Consider the following 12,882-nt stretch of genomic DNA (forward strand, 5'->3'; position numbering starts at 1 on the left):
AACATTCTTTGAAAAGGTTGCTGCTTATGTAGATGAGGGTAGGGGCGTAGATTTGGTGTATCTGGATTTTCAGAAAGAATTTGACAAGGTGCCACATAAAAGGCTGGTAAAAAAAATAGCTCTATAGGTGTGGAGGATAAGATAGCAAATTGGATAGAAGAGTGGTTGGATGGAAGAAAGCAGAGGGTTGTTACAAACGGAGTTCAGTCAAATTGGATTAATATCACAAGTGAGGTAACTCGGGGCTTAGTCGTAGGACCTTTGCTCTTTTTGATTTACATCAATGACATAGATGCAAGAATGGTCAATAAATTATTTAAATTTGCAGATGATATTAAGGTCTTGGGTGTTGCTAGTTGTGAAGAGGATGCTGCTGATTTACAAAAGGATTTAGATCATTTAGTAAGTTGGGCAAATAAATGGCAGATGGGTTTTAATTATAATAAATGCAAGATAATGGATGTGGGCTATCATGATTTGAATTATAAGTATAATTTGGATGGGAATAGCCATAATAGTGTTATGAAGGAAAGGGATTTTTGTGTAATAGTCGATCAGTCTTCAAAGCCATCCAAGCAGTGTGCTGTTGCTAGTGGTAAGACAAATGGGATTTTAGGTTGTATCTATAAAAATATTGAATACAAGTCTAAAGAGGTTATACTTTCATTGTACAGATCACTGGTTAGGCCACATATGGAATATTGTGTTCAGTCTTGGGCTCCTTATCTTAGGAAGGACATTGAATTGTTGGAAAGGGTTCAGAGAAGGGTTACTAGAATGGTGCCTGGGATGGAGGGGTTTTCATATGAGGAGAGGCTGAAATCTCTCAAATTGTTTTCTCTTGAAAAAAGGAGATTTACTGGGGATCTTATGGAGGTGTTTATGATTGTAAAGGGAATTGATAGTGTTGATATATCATCTTTTTTTATATTTAACAATGAGAATAGTAGGACTTGGGGACACAAATATAAATCTTCAGCTAAGACAGTTTTATTTTTCTACCAGGGTGGTTTGCCTTTGGAATCGGTTGCCTTCAGACATTGTAGAGGCAATAAATTTAAGTGAGTTTAAGAAAAAGCTTGATAAGTATATGAATGAAAAGGGCTGGGTTTAAAATGTTTTTATTTAATTATTTTAATTTAGTTTTGAGGATGGAACAGCCGAGATGGACCAGTAGGTCCCATGTTGTCCCAAAATGTTATGATATGTTATTTGTCAGTAAAATGAATGTGGATGACATGAACACACTTTAAATAATATCATTCAAACAAATAATTGTAAAATTATTAACAGGTTATCTGTGAAAATGTTTACATTTTTTGACTGCCCCTTGAAAATGGATTTATTTTGCTAATTTATTTGTGTCTATGACATGTATGTTTATTGTAGATAAGTATGAGGTGTGAAGAATGCATTAAGAAAATATTTTATGTGCTTTTTATTCATGGAGATGTTGCCCTTTGCATAGGTATTTATCACTTTTTCCAAGCAATATCTGTGACCTGAAGGCATTAGATAATGAAGCGATGGGACAATTGATTGACTTTGTTGGTCTTTTAGGAATGGTTCATCAGTTTTAGATGGTTGTACTTTCAACCAATTAACTGCCACTGAAATGGCAAAGTTTCTCTCAACAACTTTATAAAATAGTCAAATATTGCATCCTTGTATACTCTGGCCACAGCTTGATGTCTAATTCAAATTGGCAGCATTATTACTAGCTTAAGCTTCATTTGGTAGTGTGGTGTTAGCAATGTAAATTTCCAAATTTGTTGCAGTATTAGTGGTTCCAATTTTATTGTGTACTGTAACACTGGCAAAACTTCTGTATCCTACCTATGATACTTGCATCTTTCTGTGTAGTGTTATCATGACATTTTCAAAGATGTTTCCTGCCATACTTCTACTTAGCAAACAGTTGTGTCACATAGCTCTTATGTCAGAAATGTATTTAAGTTTCTTTGTATATGGGTAGTCTGCCTCTAGCTGCATGAGAATCTGTTTAGTTGAAAGTTTGTGAATTGCATTAGCCATATTGCAACTAAAAGAAGGAATGACTTTTCTTCTTATAAGGACTAACATTTGTTGAACTATATTGGCACCATGTTTTGGGTGCTAACCCAAAGAGTTGGAGACTTGTCAATATTTTAAAAGTTTTCAATGCAAATTATGGTAGACAAATCAATTTCTCTGTACTTGATGTAGCATCTGGTATATTTACACATTATTGACCCTGAGGTTTCCATATTGCTCATATTATCTTGAACTTGCCTTATATTCATTCCTTAAGCCTCTAATACACTCTTGACCAAAATATATGCATAATAAATGAAAAAAGACATGATCAAAATCTTTTTTTTGTGTGTGCTTATGTAAGCAGTGTTAACAGTGCTGTAACTTAGTGATAGTGCAACTGATTTTCATTCTAAAAGTTGATTTCTATTCAGGAATAACACATTCTTATTGTGGCTGTTAAAAAATAGGTTTTGTGTTTTTTATTAATCTAGTATATGTAGATTATTAATTTTTTTATTTACTTTTACAGACAATGTTTGTTGTTGATGAAGTCAGCAATATAATCAAAGAGGTAAGTAGTAAGCTTGCATTTTTTTCCTGCATTTATTAAACATAATGATATCCAAGAAACTGTCATTCTCTTTAATTGGTGAAATCAATCAATATAAGATTCCCAGTTAAATTTTTCTTTAACTTTAGTTAAACATTTGTTGCAAGTATCAAAATATTTTTATGTTGAGTAATTACTACAAAGCTCCAGAAAGTAGAGATTATATATATGTATATTCACATAACATGAATGTACCATTATTGTAGTTTGTAAGATTCTCGTTTTTACTAGATTAGCTTTCTTCCCTATTGTTGCATGTAGTTATATTATTAGTCAGATAAGTACAGCATTGTAAATTTTGAGTCATATTGTAACATGTATGACTAGCTCAATAAAAGAGTAATCTCTGTAACTGTTTATTAATGTACGAAGACGAGTTAACAAGACAGTTCATAAACACTGGAAAAGTGACATTCAGAAGCTGATTGGTGAATCCAGTCAGGCACTAGTAGATTAAAAGATATATGATAATGCCTGCAGAAGTGATAATAAAGAAAAAATACAAATTCAAAACTTTTGTCTTTTTTTTCCTAATTTAATAATGAAATATTTATGTACCATAATTCAGTGTCACATGTTTACGATTATTAACAGAACACTATGCCCTAAGCCAATCATCAATAACGATTTTGGTGTCACATGTTTATAGTTGTTAGCATAACAATATGTCATAAGTTAGTCAACAATAAACACCTAGTAAAAAGCACATGAATGTTGAGTTACATTATACACTGTATGTTTGTGTTTGATGTAATAGGTATGTAATAAATTGATAATATATGTAATTATTATATGTGCCAACAGATGCATGCATCTGAGACAAGAAATAATGCTAATTTAATTCTTCACAATATATAGAAATAAAACCAATCACATTTTGTATACAAACTCATATTTCTCATTTTAAACTTTTCATATAAACAAGTTAAAGCTGTAACTAAATTATTTCCTGTTAGAAAAATAAAACTATCTTAATTGTAGCTTAGATTGTCATTTCCAAATCTTAGACTAGTGTCCTCTCATTCTGTTATTTTCGGTATACAGTACAAGGAAACCAAAGACCTCTATTCCAAAACATGCGTACCTCCGCTGCTACATATAGGTATTACTCGACTGCCAGGGTTTCAACTTTGCTCATCTAGGCATTGGTCTGATTTTTTTTTCTCGCTTGCTCCAATTTTTTTGCCCCATTCAATTGCTCTTGTGATATTTGTCTCGTGATACTCACCACCTACATTAACACGTTTTCTATCTTGGTACTGTATATAAGCACCTCATTCAGATGATTTTATCACTTTTTCTCAAAAAACGTTTAGACGTGGGTTTCTCTACAGAAGTGCTGGGATGGTTAACATCCATAGTTGCGATCTTGTGTCTCCTAGTGGCTTTTTGTATAATTTATATTTAATAAATATTATTAAAAAAAAAAATTGCAACATGATGTTTTCAGGCATGAATTCACAGGTTACTGTTTCCAGTACAGAGGCTAATCAGCCCTTCTCTATTTTACCTATGTTATCTAGCATCTCTCAAAGGTCGGGGGAGAGGTCACTCTTGGTTGAGGCTGTCCATGATCTGATTCGTTGTGATATGGAGACATATATTTGGTTCAGGGGTTCCGAGGCTGCTTTTGCCAGTAATCCAAGACAGTCTGGAGAGAATTTAGAATCTCTTTTTTTTTTCCGGTGCCTTTGTTTACTAGGTCAGCTTCTCACAAGGCCAATTTTGATCAGACACCTCCTGCTCCATTTCTTCAGTTAGTCAGTCAAGTATGTGAGGTTGTGGGGCTTTCTCTAGTTACCTTTGAATCTACTCCTTTCTTGATGGCTGAATGGTTTTAGGGTGACTACTTAGTTTCCTCCTTCACCTGTTATTGTTGTTCATGCTGGGAGATTTACTGCTCAGTTACATGATGGAATAGGTATGCCTTGTCCCCCACGTTTGTCTAAACAGCATGCTTTGGCTTACCACTGACAGGAAGATGTATATTTACATTCCAAAAGACTTGATCCTCTTTTGGATATGTGGTGTTCCATACTGCACCCTTTGATCACCGAACAGATCACAATTTTCTCAGATTCGTTTGACTCTCACTATTGTTCTGAGATAATTATCTTCCCTCCAAATTTTGTCAGAAGCTTATCAGTGTCCCCCACATCAATTTGAGGACAAATTGGGTCCTTTGCTGACTTCTTCCTTGGTAAGATTGTCAGTTTCTGCTCTTTCTTTGGTTTCCTGACTTGTATGTAGTTGGGATTTATTTTATAGAGATGCCTTGTTGGAGGAAGTTTGTCTACATGCTGTTGTCCTTCATGAATTAGGTGAGGTTTCTTTTCTTTGTCTCTTGGTGTTTGTGTGCATCCTAGAGGTGTTAGAATTCTGAATTGATGTGACTCATTTGCATTCTTCCTTGTTGTCATTGGCCTCTAGACTTTTTTGGCTCCTGCTGGAAGTCATGGCGTGACTGCTCGTTGTGTTTTCTGACCCCAGGCTTTTGCTCCTCAATCTTTTGGTACTCAGAATAGATTCTTTCCTTATCTTCGAGGCTCTGATGCTCAGGCAGACTATTGGCAATGGCATTGGTGATTACCTTAAGAGGGAGGGGTCTGTGGGAGTGAAGTTTCAACATTTTCTTGACACCTGGATTTCCTTCACCACAAATCCATGGGTACTTCAGGTTCTGCCATTGGGGCTGGTTATTCAGTTCACTTCTCCACCTACATTCTCCTCCCAACCAGTGGTATTTCCACCTCCAACAGATCCACAAAGTGAGGATTATTGTTCCAAGGCTATCAGAGAGTTATTGGTAAAGGGAGTGGTGGAGAAAGTCGATCCCATTCTTCCAGGATTTTATTCCCTTTATATGTTGTGCCCAAGAATAGGGGAGATTTGTGGCTGATCATTGATCTTTCTTAGATCCTCCCAGGTTCACAATGGAGTTTTTTTTTTTCTCAACCTGCATTGACATTTTTCACCAGGTCTGTGGATAACCAAGTTCAATATTGTTGATGCTTATCTCCACATTCCCATAGTGAAGTCATCCTGCCACTATCTACATTTTGTGCACAAGGGTCAGGTTCTGCAGTTCAGGGCTCTGCCCTTTGGCCTAGCATCTGCACCATATGTCTTCTGCAGAATTGTACAAGTTTTTTCTCATCACCTTCATGTTTTGGGCCTGTACACACACCATCTCATCAGTTGGCGGAACACCACATCCAGATTCTCCTTTCAGAAGCCACCAAGGCTGACTTTCATATCAGAGCCAAGAAATCCATTCTCTTGCCAACTCAATATATTGCCAGCTGGGTGTCTTTTTCAACATGTGTTTAAGCCAGACTCAGCCAACTCGCATACAGCTCCAGGCTATGGAATGGGCAGTCAGGCTCTTGCTTACATCTTCTTCTCCTACTGCACAGATGGTTCTCTCTCTCTTTTGGGGATGTGAGCCTCCCTCCAATCTCTGATTCCTTTGGGACGAGCACACATGCAGTCCCTTCAGTGGTTGCTGCATGACCAGTGGATCATGAACTGTGTTCCACTGAATCATCCATTTTCCTTAATCAGGAGCAACATCTTTGATCTCAAGTTGTGATTGGATTGGACCAACACTACCATCTGTGTTCCTATATTGTCCCCTCTTCCCGATATTCGTCTCTTCACAGATGCCTCACTTCAGGGAGGGAGTGCATATATCGATGGTCAGGAATTCCAAGGTCTGTGGATGGAAGATGAATCTTCCTTCCATATCAATATTTTAGAACTTCTTGCTGTCCAATGAGCAATGGATCAAGATCTTGATCTATTGAAGGGGAAAATCATCATGATTCATTCCGACAATTACACAGTGGTCTCTTACATTTTCCATCCTAGGGGCACACATTTTCGGGACCTTTGTTTTTGAACTTTGGATATTCTCTACTGGGCTCACTCCCATCATATCAGCCTCCTGGCTTGCCATGTTCCAGGGATGATGAATTTAATAGCAGATCACTTGTCTCAGCCCAACTGAATTCTCCCGAGTGAATGGATGCTCCAGTGAGAGGTTTTCCGGTAGATTTGCACTCAGTTCAAGACTTCAATGATCAATGCATTCACCACTTATTGAAACTCTCAATTACAGGAATTTAGGTCCCTGGTACCTCATCCTCAGGCCTTAGTGATAGATGCATTCAGTCAAGATTGGATGGGATTGCACCTCTATGCCTTTCTCTCAATTCGTCTGTTACCAATAGTTCTGGCTATGATTCGATCCACCACTTGTCAAGTACTATTGGTAGCCCCAAATTGGCTGGCCCAACCATGGTTTCCTCTTCTACAGTCCTTCAAGAGTGTCCACTTCTGCCACTTTCTTTTTGGCCATCTTTGTTGAGGCAACCCCGATCCAACATTCTAAACCCAGACATTTCCAAGCCCAAACTTCATGTATGAAAGTTATGTGGTCCTTCGCATGGCATTGGGGTTTAACTTGTTTAAAGTTGCCTCGTATTTGTCTCAATCTATCCGTAGACCCACAAGGGCCATTTGTAAACAGAAATGGCACACTTATTACCAGTGGTGTCCCACAATGAAATTGAACCCACTTCACCCAGATGTGCCCACCTGCCTTTTTGACAAAGGTCTAACTTCATTTACTGTCAATTAATATAAGGCAGGTTTATCGATTACTTTTCAATATTCTAAACATCACAAAGTATTTGAATCCCTTGTGCTATTGGCCTTTGTAAATAATTTAGAGTCCTTCGTCCCAAATAACCTTTTCCATTACCCAACTGGGATATTAAAGTGGTATTACATGCTTTGTCTCAACATCCATTCAAGCTTTTAGCCTCATATACCATGTATCACCTTTCCCTTAAAGTGTATTTTTTGTTGCTGCTGGCATGTTGTCAGAGTTGTTTGCACTACATGCACAAGGGACTCTTTATCTTTCCACTTATGTACTGCTATACCCTGATAGGTCCTAAGACTGGTGGCCAGAAAGGGGATAAATCCTTCTCACCATTTGCCAGCTATTTCTCACCTCTGTGACCGATCCAACCCAGATCACTTGTTATGTCCTGTCAGAGCCCTGAGGTGTTATGTGGCTTGTGCTAACTTCTTTTGAGGTGCTAGAAATCAAATCTTTATTCATTGAGATCCTTCAGTTTCCCGAGATTTGTCCCTGATTACTTTGACAAGGTGGGTTTGCAAATTGATCCATATTGCTTATTCTGGACTTACTTTACAGGTGAGGAAACTTCTGTGAGTCACATATCATTAGGTTCATCACATTTCTATGTTTTTAGCTGCCCGATTGAATTGCCCACTGGAGCATATTGTGCAGGCTGGTATGTATACTTCTCCCAATACTTTTCTTTCACATTAATTACATTATCTGTAAGTTTCTTCTTCTGTGGATTTTTGCCTAACCCCTGTGGCTGTTTTGACCACATCTGCTAGATTATAAGGTATTTTTTTCTCCTTCTCTTGTCTCTTCACTTTCCAGGGTCCCTTAACTTCTTTCCCCTAGATTCCACTCTGTGGTGAGTGTTGGCCAAACAGGTGTGCTTTTATCCATCCAATTCTACACTAGCAACTTAACTATACTTACTAGCAGTTGCAACAGGCTCTGTAGAAATGAGGTGTTCCACAAGACCGTCTAGGAGCTCACCAGATGATATTCCATTTTATGCTGGACTGCCACTTATGGACTATCATGAGTATAGCTAAAGGGAATCCTGCCTGTCCCTGCCAATCATCAGATTGAATAAATTGAGATCAGTTTGCTTTTAAAAATTTAGGGAACTTGATTCACCTATTGCATTGTTTCCAGAGCACTGTTCCTCAGAACTCCCACCGTGCATTACCCCCAGATTCTACTGGTGGAGCTAGGGAGTACTTACCACAACCAATTTCCAATCACTGGGGTGGTGGAGAGGCTTTTCATCCAGAGTGTTTGAGTGATTTCCTCCAATCCTGGAAAAGAGGGTGAAGTTGGGAGCCCTTCTACTTGGGTCTCTGGATGTTCCTTCTTGTTTTATGAGGAGGACAAATTTGCTTATTTCTTTATATAGTTATGCTTTGGAACTTCTCTCTATGTTGAAAAGAAACCTTATGCTTTCTTGCATTCTCAGGTATACACCATTCTTTTTCATTTCCCTGTGTCATATTCTTCTTCTTGTTCCATACTTTTTTAATCCTGACTCAATTTCATTTTGTTTACCTTTTATAGACCACTTTTCTGCAGCTTTAAGCTTACTCTCCTATCCCAAGTTTGACTTTTTTCGGCCCTTCTACAAGCCCTTCAGCTAGCCCATTTCTTTGTTCTGAAGTTTAGAAGTATTGCTGATCTGATTGAATTATGGGCTGATGCTACCCCATCATCAATCGTTGCTTTTGAAATTAAAATGTTTCCACACTGTCCTCAACCCTACCTTATACTATTGTACCTTGTCTTAGTCCCTTGTTCCTTGTCTTTTGATACCCACTTCCTCTTCTAACCTATGTTAGAGTTTTTGAGCTTGTCAGTGTCATTTCCATTGTGTCAGATCTCGTTGTTGCCCAGCTGTTACAGTTTAAGCTCCTGTGGTCACAGGGTTATTTCACTGTTTACCCACAGTCTATCTTTTCAGTTCTTTTCCCCATTACTTTCTGCTTCCAACTTGAACTTCTAGTAGACTATCAGAGATGATACCACTATTACCACTGCTAATGGATCATTTTGTTTTATTCCATTCCAACAACTCCTTGGTTTTTCCTTCATTAACCATCGTGATGGAATCTGATCCAGAACTCTTTGCTTTGAAACCCTGGACCTTCCTTATTGGGCCAATTCTTAGTGGATTGGTTTCCTTGCCTGATATGTACCAAGTGCTATGAACTGGGTCAGAGACCACCTCTCTTGGCCATACTATGTTTTGCCGGTAGAATATTCTCTTCTCCCCTAATTTTTCCATTGGGGGGTGCTTTCTTGGGGATACCACCCATCGTTGACTTGCCAACCCTCTCAATTTCTAGCTTCATGTCTTTTGACCATCTGATTTCCTTCCCTTGGCCTTGGCTGTTTCCACGAGGTTTAGTCTTATACTTGTCATAATGCTCACCCACCTTTCCATCTTTTACCTTGGTTTCTGGCCTTTACTCAAAACACTCCTTGTCATATCCTCTTGGCAATTTCCCTATGGCTGGCTTAACCTTAAATCTCTCTTCTATGCCACCTGACAACCCAACCCCCTCTTCCCCTGCCAATTATACACTCTGTTGCTTCAACATCTCCCTTCTCCTTTCCACCAATGCATCTTGTTCTTCCACATTCATATTTGGATTTATCTGGTCCATTGCCTGTTGAACTGGACTTTCCAATCTGTTAATCTTTTCCTTTTTCATTCTAGGCATCCTTCTATGTGGTCCATTTACCCAAATAAGGGGCATGGCTTTCCATGTTGGTCCACCTGTCACCAACTTCCTCCTGATGATTTTACCATTGGACATCTCCCTTCCTTTTATCTGGCTATTCAACAGGGTTCAGCAGTCTCCACCATTGCCAGTTATCAGGTGGTCTTGTCTTCAACATTTTGTCCTTCTTTATACCTCAAGGTGTTTCCTCCCAGTTCTCTCCACTTTGTTCTTGTCTTCCTTATCCATAGACATACTTGTATTGTTTCCAAGCCTGACTGAGACCTATTTGGATTATGGTATTTGCTTACAGGATACAACCAAGTGTCTGGTTTTGCTTCCCATGGTATACTTATTTCTCAAAATTCCACATTGAGTCAAGATAACAGAAAGTGCTCATATCATCCACTCTGGCCCCATATATGTTCACTGTTGAGATGGAGTGTTCTGCAAGACCACTTGAGGTATCCTCACGGTATATTCTGTTATTTGATCACTTTTTGATCCAGACCATATATATTACATGAACTATAATAAAAAAAACCAGTATCAGGTGGTGCTTTGCCTGCTTTTCTGCCTTTTCAAAATAAGGTTACAAGGTCACCTGTTGCACTGTCTCCACTAAAAGACCTTTTTTGTTAAAACAGGACTGATGGGAATCCAGGCATTTCCTCCAGGTCTCCCCACCACAAATTCCTTCCCCCTTTTTCTTTGAGTGGAGTGTGGGAGACCTTAATCACTTACCAGTTTCTAACTGCTGGGATGGTGAACCATGGAGAACCCTCACTGATTGGGACCTAACTGCTGGGGCTCGAATAAGAAGTGCCATTCAGTGGGAAGTGGGGTGGTGGTGACACTGTCAGTGTATCACAGGCCACCCCTCATATAATTATACCTACAACCTGCCAGAAGCAGATCATATGATACTATGTCCTCCTCCTGTAGTCTGCATCTGTTCAGGCAAGCACATTACATTAATGCCCTCGTTCTGCAGCTTGTGACTTTGCAGTACTAAGATATGTGCCCCCCTTCTGCAGGCTACAACTGTCCATTAAAGTTGAGGTGAGCATGCACCAGTATACCATACCTTCTACTGTGGTTGTGTCTTTTCAGTAGAGTTAAGGTGAGCTTATTATAAATGTGCCCTCCTCCTGCAGCAGATGTCTGTCCAGTTGAGGTGACGTATGCAACCCTTAATATTATATACTTTATGACATGAATTCCATGCCCTCCTACCATAGCTGGTGTTGGTCTTGGATGGCCATGTTCTTATTCCACCCATATCCATGCCACATGGGGCTTGTTTGCCTCTTCCTCCCTTCTATTTTTGGTGAAAAGTACCCTAGAATAGATGAGATGCAATCTCCCATGGGTGTGCCCCTATGGAGCTCCTGTCATGATTCTCATACTAGGGAAGAATGGAGATTTATTTAAATATAATTTAACAAAATTGAGGAATTAAAACTTGTACCAAAATTTGATATATGAAATACATTTTGATGCCACGTTTATTTGTATACATTGATAATAAAGTAGTTTAATTAAATTTTGAATGTGACTGTAAAAGGTTGTGACATGTATACTTTCACCTACCTGTAGTGAGAGGAGCCCTTTAAATTTTTTCTGCGTAATTTACTGTATTACATTCAAAATTTAATTAAACATAAATGTATGCACTATCAATGTATATGAATGAAATTAATATAATAATATATGTTATAATTCAAAGTTTTATCCAACTTTTAAGTACTTTATTTCAAAATAAACCTTTAAAACTACTTAAAACTTCAGATGTATTGTCACATGACCAACGAGCTATGAAAATTCTACTGTATCTTCAATAATACAATGGATGTTGAATAGATGTATGTCTAGACCAGGGGTAGCCAACCTTTTTTGTGCCACAGGCCAGATTTTGATTACCGGAGTCGACCCTGCGGCATTCAATTTTAAAATACAGTGCTGGTAAAAAAAGTGGCCACCCTGACATCCTGAGCTTAGTATTTTTCAATGCTCTGATACAGCTCCAATTTGGCTGTTGTCACAAAGAATCTTATATCAATAGATAGAAAACTTTCTTGGCTTTTATATGATGTACTTTACTTTTGATATTGCACCATTAGGTGTTCTCTAGAGACCAAAAACAAAAATTTCATAATTTTTTGTCAATCGAGTTATCTCTGGTGGAAAAGACGTTTGGATAATAATTTTTACATCAGTGAATAGAGAATGAAGGGACCTTTCATTTGACACTTCAATCAGCAAAATCAGCCCAATGGAATGAAAGAGTGAGTTATCGCCTCCTCGCTACTCCCGCGAACACAACGGTGACGTCAAGTGAAATTATCAAATGATGACGCACAAATCCCTCACGCAAATTAAAAATAATGAAAAGGCCGCAGGGGCTATCTTAAGTATCGTGTGGGCTGTAAAATAGTGCATTTTATAAATGTTAGGCAGGCTGCATGCAGCCCACGGGTTGGGGTTTGGCCACTCCTGGTCTAGACAATAAGTTGCTTACATAACCTTTTGACTTCTTCATTTCAAAATTCTCAGAATGAATACAGTTGAAACAAGTAGTACATTTTTTCAACTCCTGACAGCTGCCATGCCTACCTTATAGCCTTATGTTTGAACCTTATAGCCTACATGTAGATGCTACATACATATATGTATAACCATTAGAAAGAACTTATTTTAGACAATAATCTAACAATGGTTATTTTGATATTAACATGCAGTTGGGTTACACATAATTGACTTTAGTATTGTTGACTGCTTGATCGACTATAGCACTTATGGTTGTTTCGTACCTAAATATGATATAGTTAGAGATACAGTTTAAATTGTATTTGAGTCTTACTATTATATTTTAGTTACGT

The 12,882-nt window shown here is 38.2% G+C and overlaps 1 protein-coding gene across 1 annotated transcript in view; it reads left to right on the forward strand.

Moving 5' to 3' along the window:
- Positions 1-12,882, forward strand: part of LOC106459334 (dynein light chain Tctex-type 1) — a 31,084-nt gene that overhangs the window by 3,739 nt on the left and 14,463 nt on the right. Inside the window, exon 2 of the mRNA XM_013918955.2 lies at positions 2,546-2,587. Within this exon, the coding sequence (XP_013774409.1) occupies positions 2,546-2,587 (42 nt within the window). The remainder of the gene's footprint in view (positions 1-2,545; positions 2,588-12,882) is intronic.

The sequence above is a fragment of the Limulus polyphemus genome, unplaced genomic scaffold (genome assembly GCF_000517525.1).
Source record: "Limulus polyphemus unplaced genomic scaffold, Limulus_polyphemus-2.1.2 Scaffold594, whole genome shotgun sequence".
Classification (NCBI taxonomy): Eukaryota; Metazoa; Arthropoda; class Merostomata; order Xiphosura; family Limulidae; genus Limulus; species Limulus polyphemus.